Raw genomic sequence first — 11,585 nt, forward strand, 5'->3', positions numbered from 1 at the left:
TTTCATAAGGAAATGTCTCTTGGCATGGCTGACTCCAGCTGAGACAGTGAAATCCAAGATGCCAGGACCAAACTTACCGTAGTATCTCTGAGCTTCAGTGTCATATGAGGCCAGTCTGTTAACCCCAGGCAAACTGAGGTCAGCTTCAGTGTCATATAAGGCCAGTCTATGAACCCCAGGCAAACTGAGGTCAGCTTCAGTGTCATATGAGGCCAGTCTATGAACCCCAGCCAAACTGAGGCCTAAACCTGGGTCTCCCAACATTCTGACCTTTTTAAAGATATGCTGTCTTATAGCATGGACCTGTGTTTTAAATGGACTTATGCTTTGTACCCAGAGGTGTTCAACTGCCAATCAAAACTCATAATCAGCATGAGCTGGCCAGTGTGGCCTGGCTGAGTTGATAGTACTTCAGCTCCAAGAAATAAACAGGTTTTCTTAGCCTGTGTGGCGTTGACTTCCACTGGGCTTTCTGAAATAATGAATATGGCCTTACACTTTTCTCAGATTTCCAGGCACCCAGGAGCCCCAGGCTGAGGACCACCATGGGCCGGGGCAGGAGGTGGAAGGATGTGGGGACACTGTGTGTGCTATTTTAAAAGATTTCTAGAAGTCGATTTCACTTATCTGTTCTTGTCGTACTGGTAGGCACGAAACTCTCTTCTTCGTCTCTTTCTCCTCCTGTACTCTGTGACCCTACAGGTGGGCTTTCCCCACCACGGTGTCGCTTTCTCCCGGGAGCACATCCCGTCAGAGCAGCTCACCCTGCAGAGCCTCTGCCTGGGCAGGTCGTCATGGCAACAGCCAGGCAGGCCTGGTCCCAACCCTCAGGATGCTCAAGAACTTTCAGGGACAGAGGGCGCACCATGTGAATCAGTTTTTTTTGTTTGTTTGGTGTTTTTTTTTTTTTTTTTTTTTGAGACAGAGTTTCACTCTTGTTGCCTAGGCTGGAATGCAATGGCACGATCTCGGCTCACTGCAACCTCCACCTCCCGGGTCCAAGCCATTCTCCTGCCTCAGCCTCCTGAGTAGCTGGGATTACAGGCATGCGCCACCATGCCTGGCTAATTTTGTATTTTTAGTAGAGACAGGGTTACTCCATGTTGGTCAGGCTGGTCTCGAACTCCCGACCTCAGGTGATCCGCCCACCTTGACCTCCCAAAGTCCTGGGATTACAGGCGTGAGCTGCCACGCCCGGCCGTGAATCTTTTCATCACAATACAGCACCAGATTTAACAACAGTTCAAAGACAACCTGAGCTGGACACTGGCAGGGCGTTATGAATGGCCCCATTAACCGTAAGAACTAAAACCACAAATACTGGTTTTCCCAACTCTTTGTGAGGTGCACAGTGCTTCTTCGCAGACCTCATTGCACTTGAACCTCACACCCGCCCCACAGCGGGGATGGATAGAGAGCATTTGTTCTCTGGCTTTACAGACATGCGGGCCTCACCCTGCTCTCCATTCTATTGAGGACAAAACCAAGAGCAAGAGAATACACAGCTGGCAGGTGACCAGGCCAGGGCTAAAAGCAGGTTACCACAACTCCACCCAATCCCGGCTTTCAGAAGTTATAGGAGAAGGAGATCACTTCAGACCCAGATGCAGCTGCAAAGCAGTGGTTGCTCAGAAGCAGGGCCCTGCCTTGCTTGGGGTCGGCCACTCCTATTAACTCGCACTCCTTGTGTGTCCGCAGGCATTGGCAGTGGCAGGCCTGAGCCCACTCCTCCAGAGAAGCCATTCCCCTGCCTCATTCCCCAGGCCTTTTGCCACCCCCCCGGCCACACCTGGCAGCCGAGGCTGGCCGCCACAGCCCATCCCCACCCTGCGGCTGGAGGGCGCCGAGTCCAGTGAGAAACTCAACAGCAGCTTCCCGTCCATCCACTGCGGCTCCTGGGCTGAGACCACCCCCGGTGGCGGGGACAGCAACACCACCCGGAGAGCCCGGCCTGTCTCCCTCATGGTGCCCAGCCAGGCTGGGGCCCCGGGGAGGCAGTTCCACGGCAGTGCCAGCAGCCTGGTGGAAGCGGTAGGTGACTCACAGACGGGCAGGGGGAGAGGCCACGGGCAGCAAGGGGGCTTGGCGTGCGGAGCTGAGAAGGTGGCACCTGGCTCTTGCCAAATTCATTGCAGTCAGTATCTGAGCCGGACAGACCCTCCCTCTCAGGGCTGCACGAGGGCTGGGATGTGGAAAGCCATGACTGCACAAGAGGCTATGGGCTCTCTTGAGGCGAGGCCCACTGCAGAGGGCAACAGAAAGGACTGAGCAGCTTATCCCGGCCAGAGGCATCTGTGCTGCAGCTGCTCAACATGCAAATGTGAGCCTGGCTGCCTTTATACACAGACAGGCAAGATCCGAGGTGCTCAGGCCTGACTGCCCGTGAGAATCACCTGGGGAGCTTTGGAAACCCAGGACAAATTAACTGATGATTGTTAAAGCTCTTCAATAATTTGAATGTACAGCCAGGTTGAGAGCCACTAGTCTAGAACAAGAGAGCTTTCAGTCCCACGGTGCTCTGCCTGGTCAGAGCGTCTAGTGCCATCCTGGTACCACATTATGAGGGACCTTTGACACACTGGAACAAACCCAAAAGAGGATGACCAGGATGGCAAGGTTCCTAGAAACCATGTCCTAGAAGAACCGGTTCAGGGAGTTAGGGAAGAAACCCTGGAGAGGAGTTGACTATGGAGGGTACAAAACACCTCTTACACCTCGAAACGGGTGGAATGGGGAAAGGGTGGCAGGCCAGAGCAGTTGGCTCAGCCCACCAGCAGGCAGATTTCAGCTCACATGAGGAAGACCTTCCCAACAGCTCTTCCAAATGAGAGGGGCTTGCCTGAAAAGTAGTGAGCCCCCCATCATCAGACATAGCCAAGCAGAGACTGTGCTCACCTGGACATCAGGCTGTCGTGCAGGAGGTGGGGAGTTAAACCAGGTGGCTTCCAAGGTTTACCTCTCAAAGTCTGATATTCCTGTGGCCTTGGTCATCCTGCATTCATTTCACAGACCTCCCATGAGGGCCTACCATGTGCAGGCGCTGTTCTAGGTACAAGGACACAGCTGAGAAACAGAGCTTCTGCTCTCATGAGCTCGCATCATGGTGAGGAAAGACAGATGATAAACACACACATACAGAACACATCAGGAAGGTCAGGAGTGCCAAAGAAAAACTAAGCAGGGTAAGGAGAGAATAAGTGGCGTGGGCAAGGAGCAAGACAAACAGATGCCTGGGAGGAGTGAGTGCCAGGCTGCACTCAGCTTCCCCCCACCCCCTGGCTCAGGAGCCGATTTTCCCATAGCCAGGCACTAAGCAGCCGGTGGGGAGGACAGAGAAGTTTGAGGGTCACTGGCTGGCCCTTCCCAGCAGAAGCAAGGCAGGGTCATGCACCGTGTTTGCACACATACCTCACCCCTAGAAAGGCGGTGGCAGGCAATGGGCAGTGGGCCTGTCTCAGCAGTTTCACCAGGGAGAACAGTTTCTCTGAAAGAATAGTATAAAGGTCCGGTGGGTGTCAGAAGGGAGAGAGGCAGGCTGGGATCTGCTGAGGTAACAGCAGGGCAGCCTCCCTGGTCCCTCTGAGAGCCAAGCCTACTGTGGGTTTTGTTTTGGTTGTTTTTGAGACAGGGTCTCGCTGTGTCACCCAGGCTGGAGTGTAGTAGTGCAGTCATAGCTCCCTGCAGCTTGTCACTCTGTCACCCAGGCTGGAGTGAGGTGGTGCAGTCACAGCTCCCTGCAGCCTGGGGCTGCTGGGGTCAAATGATCCTCCCACCTCAGCCTCTGGCCTTGCTAAGATCACAGGTGTGCATCACCACGCTCAGCTAATTGTTATAAAATTTTTTGTAGAGACGAAGTTTCCTCGTGTTGCCTGGGCCTGGTCTCGAACTCCTGGGCTCAAGCAGTCCTTCTGCCTGGGCTTCCCAAAGTGCTGGGTGACAGGTGTGAGCCACGGTGCTGGGCCATTAGCAAGTCTTTATATATTTGATGACAGTGTTTGACCACCCCAGCCAAAACTTCTCTGGCCTGCACATCCCTAATTCTTTTGGCAGATGCTCCATCTCTACTTGTTCCCTGTGGGTGCCCCTCCCAACACACACAGGTCCACGTGCGCAGGCACACTTCCCCGAGTGACCCACCAGATACCCCTGGCTCTAGCCCTCAAGAGAAGAGCTGGGCTCCAGGAATAATGTTCCTTTGGTTCTTCATGGCTCCCACCCCGCTCCTTCAGGTCTTGATTTCTGAAGGACTGGGGCAGTTCGCTCAAGATCCCAAGTTCATCGAGGTCACCACCCAGGAGCTGGCGGACGCCTGCGACATGACCATAGAGGAGATGGAGAGCGCGGCCGACAACATCCTCAGCGGGGGCGCCCCGCAGAGCCCCAATGGCGCCCTCTTACCCTTTGTGAACTGCAGGGACGCGGGGCAGGACCGAGCCGGGGGCGAAGAGGACGCGGGCTGTGCGCGCGCGCGGGGGCGCCTGAGCGAGGAGGAGCTCCAGGACAGCAGGGTCTACGTCAGCAGCCTGTAGTGGGCGCTGCCAGATGCGGGCTTTTTTTATTTGTTTCAATGTTCCTAATGGGTTCGTTTCAGAAGTGCCTCACTGTTCTCGTGACCTGGAGTTAACCGGAACAGCGTCTTCATTCATTTCTGTTGGGACAAGACGCGGAGCCTGGGTGCGCGAGCCGCCCTCCGGGAGGAAGGCGCCCGGCTGCGTCTGCAGAGGCGGGGAGAGGAGGCGGCGAAGGTCCCGGGGCGCGAGGAAGGCGCCTGCCCTCTCCCAGCCCGCAGGCCCCGGGCCCAGCCACGCCTCTGCGGGGAGAGCACCCCGGCTTCCCGCGCGCCCTCACCCAAAGGACCCTACAGCAAACGGGTGTCTTTCGACTCTGCTTGTAGAAACCATTTGCACATATTCTGTACGAGCCTCGCTGTCTCCCTAGAGCCAGGGTCCCGCGGATTTGGAGAAGGGAGCGGGGCAGGACTTCCAGGAGGACCCCAGCCCGGCCCGGAGAGGGAGGCGGCGGCCGTCAGGGGCGCGGAGCTTTGGGGATGGGCGTCGGGCCGGCCATGGTGCCGCTCACCCCGACCCGCCCCTGCCCACCTGCGACGGGATCCCCCGACCGGCACGGGCCACGCCGAGCTCCCGGCCAGCCGCCGGCCCGCAGGCAGCGCAAGGGAGGAGCTGCGCCGCCAGGAAGGGGCCGCCGGCTCCGCGCAACCAGGTGGTGCTGAGCTTCCGCTGAGCGCTCTTTTGTTTTGTGGTTTGACACTTTTCTTGACAGCATGTTGCAGTTTCTTTTTGGTTTTGGGTTTTTTTTATTTTTTATTTTGTTTTCCCAGGGGGAGGGGAGGAAGAAGAGTGTTTACAAAGTCCTGTAGCCCCCTCACCTTTCTGTTTTCACTTTTGCCAATGTACATCCGGTTTGGTTTTCTTGTATTATTTAAACGGTTGTGGTTTCCTTTTTCCACGGAGGTTCAATAGAAGCCGCTGCAGGAGAGTTTTACCAACCATTGTGTATGCCCAATAATTTGTTATCATTTCCTTAGGTAGCAACCTATTTTTGTTCTGGTTTGGTTCGGTTTTCTCATGGAAAGGTAATTGCAATGCACTTGATGTGGTCTTGCACATGTGGGTGATAGAGTTGGGTTCCTTTTAATGCTGGGTGTACAGGTGGGTTTGGGAGAGAGGAGCATGCGCGAGAGTCTCCGAGTGTGTGCGACGCGTGTGTGTGTGGTGGGTTGTCTGTGTGCATATGTCCTGCCTATGTATATGCACCCACACCATGTGCCCGTGCACACCAGTGACTACGCAGTCCCCCCTTTCTGGTTTAGCTGTGAGAAGATCTGAATCTGGGGCCATTTGAAAGCAAAAACAAACCACTGTCTCTGCTTCTGAAATGGGAATCAGTAACTCTTTGCATTTTCTGTCCCACAAGATATGCAAAAACAATGCAATAATATTCATTTAAAAATACAATTGTGAGTTGTGTTGGCATTAAAACTGTATTTTAAAAAAAAGACACAGAAATTTAAGGGAAAAACACAAGAAGGCATTTTGCTTCACTATATTCCGTGTAATGTTTTATTGCATTGATAATGTTTCTGTTGAAGAAACCGTTATACTTGAATTCAGGTCAGTTTCAGTATTTTTCAAATATTTTTTTAAAACTGAATTGCAATTGTGCCAAGCGAATATAATGAATTGAATTAAGTTGGTTTTCGGATTCACTTCTTGTATATTTTGCTGCATGTAAAGTAAATCATTTTGTATTTGGAGTGTGACAAGCTTTACCTTTGAACTCTTAAGTGCTTTTCTATATGTGGTTGGGGGAAGGGAACAAGTTTTCTCTAATTTGCACAATGAGCAAAGGTATCACCAGTGTAGTCATTATTCTGCTCTCCACAAACAGGTTTGGACATTACTGTTTTGCATATCTTGTGTTCGCTTCCGTTTGCCTCAATTTTTCCAAAATCATTTGCTGGGTGTTCGTACCGCCTCTTGCTGTGATAGACCAGGACCTATTTTATTCCAGGCTTCACTGTCCACTCTGCTCTGGTCATCTGATTTGGTACTTCTCCAAGAACAGCCCTTCACTGTTAGGCGTAGGGAGGCGTTCTGACCAGCCCTCAGTCACCGGGCTGGCATCCGCATCCCCCACGGAAGAGGTGGCTGGCTTTGCCTTCGCTCCCACCACACAGACTTTTCTCGTTGGCTTCCTTAGGAAAGTGTACACCAACCGGGAGGATAAAATTAAAGTCAGGCTGCTTGGAGGGAGGGGTATCCTCACTTCAGGATTCCGCTCTACCCAGCGAGGACAGCAGGGGCTCGAGAAAGGAACAGGTGAAACCCTGATCCATCTGAAAGTCAACTCTGCGTGCTCCTTTCTCCATCCCTTCCTCACTCTGGAGCAGCCTTTCCTTCGGGCTTGCCCTAATGTTTGGGCTGCTGAGGAGGAGGCCAGGACAGGGGAAGAGGCATCCGGAGATCACAGTGGGGGTGGGAACAGATTTTGTAGGGGCATCTCTGATGCTCACGTATCTCCCTAGAACATCACTCTTTTGGTGCTGTGTCCTTCAAATGTATATCAACAGTGATGGCTGAAAAGGGACTGCTTTGGGGAAAACTGGACCCAACCATTCCCCCAGAACTGACCCATTAAATCTCTTTCAGCCCTAGTGTTCCCTCAGCCCCTCTTGGCACATATATAAGTAAGCTAGAAATTAAAATAAGGGACAGTCCATTCCTCTATGACAGCTTGCTGGACTGATTCATGAAAAAGTGGAGAAATGTACTTGATACTCCCTGGTTAACACAGTCTAGAAACAGAGTTTCTTTATGGGTATCCACACCGAAGTCATCCGGACTTTCTTGATTCCTTTTCAGTGCCACCAAGGTCCTCTAGAAATTGAGTTTAGGTATCATCCTTTATAAAGTTCCGAAGATTTCTACCCGGAGGTACACACGGGCGTTCCCTGTCTAGGACGGGAGGACTGTCCGAGACTGATCTTCCGATCTAGAATAAGACTGGTGTACGATGCCTGTCATCAGAACAGACTGGCACAAGTAGTGACACCAATGAACCGCATCCACAGTTTTCCGAGTGATGTCTACTCTCCACCTAAAATGGAATTTTCCCCATGACCTTATAAAACATAATTGTCACATCTTCCATACCCCTCCTGACAGCCCCCAAGTGGCAGGAGAAAACAGCCAGGGGCTAAGGGCCCAAGGGACTTGAAGAAACAGTTTAAGGTCTGCAGTTTGGTCAGCTTAATTCTTTGTCCTCTGACCAGCCCTGCCTCTTTCATTTCCAGACCTTAGAGAATTTTTCCCAGCTTTGATTCAGAAGGTATTATTATAACCCCTTTCCTCCTTCTTAATCCAGTAGGTCTCACTCTGGGAAATCCACTCAAAAGAGCAAGGCAATGACTCTCATTCTGTTTCCCAGTTCCAAATTCCAGGTGCTTGTCTGGAGTGAAGCTGCCTGTTTTTTTTTCTCCCAGCTTTTCTCCACCCAGCATATCTCCTGACTGTGCAGCTGAAGACATGGGGGGCAACCTCAGGAAACGCAGCCCTTTCCATGCCCAAGTTCATCTCCTGAGAAATAGGGACACCTTGAAAATGAGGACTTTGGAAGTCACCCAAAGGATGGTGGCTACTTTATGGAGTCCTGAAGATACACAGCCACCACTCCTAAAGGCAAAGAAGTAGAACAAGGATGTAGGTCAGGGATAGAGTGGAACCCTGGTCATCAGGGTTTTTAGCCTCATCGTGGGAGAGGTGGCAAAGGAGGATGATGGCCTCTCCGTCCCTAGAGGCCTAGAATAATTGAAATATCATTGTTGAGGATTTAGAAACAATTCAGCAAAGAGGCCACAACAGGGGCTGCTGACTCCCAGAAGACCTCTTTAAACCCCAGGGGCGGCAAATACTTGCTGACGCAGTCCGGGCCAATTCCATGTTTTAATGAAGACCTGCCTCTGGGGCAAATGTCAGCACAGGGAGGACTGGGAGGAGAATGGAGGCAAGGAAAGGGTATAGTTTGACTCCCTCTGGGTCTCTTCCCAGTTCATGGAAGGACGTATTCAGCTCACCCACCCACAGTGATCCGTGTGGTGGAGCCGCTGACATCTCAAGGATTTGGGAAGGTGAGAAGAGCACACGTTCCATCTGGGGGTGTTGTCCCAGCCATGTCAGCCTACCTGGCGGGGTGTGAGGGTGTCTGCCGCCCTGAACCCCCTCTGCTGATGTCCCTCCCCTCATGTGGTCCAGGTGCCACCTGACACAGGCTCCTGTGCAAAGACAGGCAGGGAAGCCCGCATCTCACTCACAGGGAGGCCCTCAGCTGCCAGAGTCCAGGTTCTCCAGCGGCTACGATTTGAGGAGGTTGAGGGGGAAGATAGGAGGCAGAGAAGAGTCCTACAACTGTCAGGAATGGGGCACCTTTCCCTGTCCCTAAGCAGAGCTTCCTCTTCCCACTGCCCTCCCCGGCCCCAGCTCTCTGTCTTTCCCAACACCTAGTGAGAAAGACGGTGCGTGGAAGGGAGTCCCATGGGCAGATGCTTACACAACCTCTTTGTGAAGCCACTTCTGGGCTTAACTTCATTCATCAATTTATTTTTACGTCAAAGCAATGAAACACTTCTTTGTGGAGCCAGATACCAGTATAACAGGTGAATGGGTTTCTGCCACATCTCCACATTACTGGGGGGGATGCTTGAACCACCTCCCTAGGACACACACCTTTAAGGCACAAGGGCTGGGGTTGAGCTCTAGATAAGGGACTTTCCTGCTCCTGCAAGGGTGAGCACTGTATACACAGACAAGGAGGGCGCAGCAGAGTGGCTCCCTCGGGTAGAAGTAGTACCATCAGAAGCTCCTGTTATTATGAGATACATTCTATTGATGTACATTGAGAGAATACTACAATCAACACTTTTACCTGGGATGACTTTAAGAGGTTTGAGCCAAAGTACCTGAAGTGGCAAAGATCCGTGGTCTTTGTGGGGTATTAGAGAAGCGTTCCAGGCACTCTGGATCTTGCAGCTGAGTGGATGAAGGGTAAACACATCTGCGGAGCACCGAGAGGAGTCAGAGTTAGCATTTTTCATGAAAATTCTCCCACATCTCTACTAAGAATGAGGAGGAAAAGACGAAGACTAAGTAATTACACTGAGGTTTGAAATGTTACGTCACCAGAGCCAAGTCCTCTCCCTTCAGATAGGTTACTGGCTGCTACACAGGGACACCCCCACCTTTTCAGGGCATCCCATGCACCCCAATTCTCAGAATCTAAGGAATTTGACTTTGTAGGGATCCCAGAAAGGGCACCGTGCCACTTCCCCTGGTGTGAATCAGACATACATTGTACATTCATTTCTAAAATTCACTCATGCACCTCAAACCAAGGTCATTATCAAAAAGCTCTGGGTGGAAGAGCTTGTAGGTTTTTTAAGAGTGGGTCATTTCTATGTGAGGAAATGCAGAAACGGACAGAATGATTCTTATTCACTGTTTGGGTCTGGAGAATTCCCGTTATGGAATTCTTAGAGATCTCAAGTTTATTACCAAGGGAATTAGGAAAAAGAAGTGAGCAGGCACCAGGCCAAGCAGTGACTCCCTTGCCAAGGAACCTGAGGCTGCAGGATTCAGGGACCTCCTTGAGGAAACCTCTCCTGGCCACTGGCCAGGAGAAAAGAGAAGGTTCTCCTATAGAGTGAAAAGAAGCAAAAGAGAGTGGGTCACTGGGTCCTGTACATAGCACCCAACCCCAAGACTTCCCAACATGGAGAAACTATACCAATGTTTAAAAGGGGGAAAGGAAAGAACTTGCACATCAAGGGAAGACGATTTGTAAACACACAGTCCTGTGCAAAAAGATCTCCTTCAGGAGGTGTCTCCAGCATCCCAAAGCTGTGCGCACCTCCTCTTTTCCTGCTCAGGCCACCTATGCATCCAGCTGCAGCCCATCCCCACACCTGAAATCCATCTCTTGAATCCCAGCCAGATTATATACCACCCCATTTCCATGTCCTGTCCTGCCCAGAATGCATGCTGTTCTCCCAGAGCCTGATGGGAATGAGGCCTTGCAATGAGGCCATGGGAAACAGAGATGAGCATGTCTGGACAAGTCTGTGATGGTAGTGGATGAGAATAACCCATGGCAAAACACACACGCTCATTAAGAAATAGGGTGACAGATTCCCCATTGGTGAAGCACTGAAAGGTCTATTACTCTCATAACATTGCTGTTTCATTTTAATCCACCAGAGCTACCATGCAAAACTTTCCTCCAGTGAAAGGCTCCAGATAAAGCTCCCCTCTCCTCGTGTCCTCCTGCTCAGACCCACCTTCATCCGCCAAACCAATCTGTATCATGCCTGTTATCAGAGAGGCACAGAAAGATGGGCACTGCCTCCATTGTCACTGTTCCCCACACCCCTACACACCCCCACATCCTCCCCTCCAGGCTCCACGACTTCACAGTCTTACTGTTGTAAATATCATTGTACAGTTTGTAATCCTCAAATAATCCCATTGTCAGAGGCCTCGCCTGATGGCCTTCTCACCCTCGAGAAAGGCCAGGGAACCTAGAAGGGGCAACCCTTCAAGGAGAGCTTCAGGGTCACCTCTGTGTGAGACACTATTGTATATTCCTGTAAGATTGCATTTTTATCTAAGGAATGATGTTATTTAAAAAACAAACAAAAAACACAAAAAATAAGAATTGCAAATAAATTTCTTAACAATGTCTACATTGGCTTCATTGTATCTTCCCTCTTCCATATTTCTTCCTTTCTCCTGTTTCCTAGAGGTCGCAAAAACAAACTTCACTCAGGTATCTCAATTGTCTGGGATCTCCAAAAGGAAGAAGACTGGAGAGAACACAGGAAATATGAATCCAATGATAATACCTAAGTCCATTCAGCAGTTAATCCATCTCCTATTTCTTCCTTCTCAGGAAAGAGTTGACAGGAAAATGGCCAACAGTTAAAAAGGAGACAAAATCAGAGGAATTCAATGGCTAATTCACATGGGTTAGACAGGAAGAGCTGTCTCCTAAATTGGTTTTGAAAGAAGGACAGA

General features: G+C 51.1%; 1 protein-coding gene across 36 annotated transcripts in view; it reads left to right on the plus strand.

The window, feature by feature from the left end:
* CACNA1C (calcium voltage-gated channel subunit alpha1 C) overlaps positions 1-11,252 on the plus strand; it is a 742,107-nt gene extending 730,855 nt beyond the window's left edge. For 26 of the 36 annotated variants that reach the window (XM_065523541.2, XM_065523542.2, XM_045366388.3 and 23 more), the window contains 2 exons: positions 1,699-2,031; positions 4,230-6,428. In XM_065523541.2, coding sequence (XP_065379613.1) covers positions 1,699-2,031; positions 4,230-4,529 — 633 coding nt within the window. In that variant the 3' untranslated portion in view covers positions 4,530-6,428. Of the gene's footprint in view, positions 1-1,698; positions 2,032-4,229 lie in introns of all 36 variants that reach the window. The other 10 variants (XM_045366394.3, XM_045366391.3, XM_045366401.3 and 7 more) reach the window with 1 other exon arrangement.
* Positions 11,253-11,585: the final 333 nt, after the last annotated feature.

The sequence above is a fragment of the Macaca fascicularis genome, chromosome 11 (genome assembly GCF_037993035.2).
Source record: "Macaca fascicularis isolate 582-1 chromosome 11, T2T-MFA8v1.1".
In the NCBI taxonomy this organism is placed as follows: Eukaryota; Metazoa; Chordata; class Mammalia; order Primates; family Cercopithecidae; genus Macaca; species Macaca fascicularis.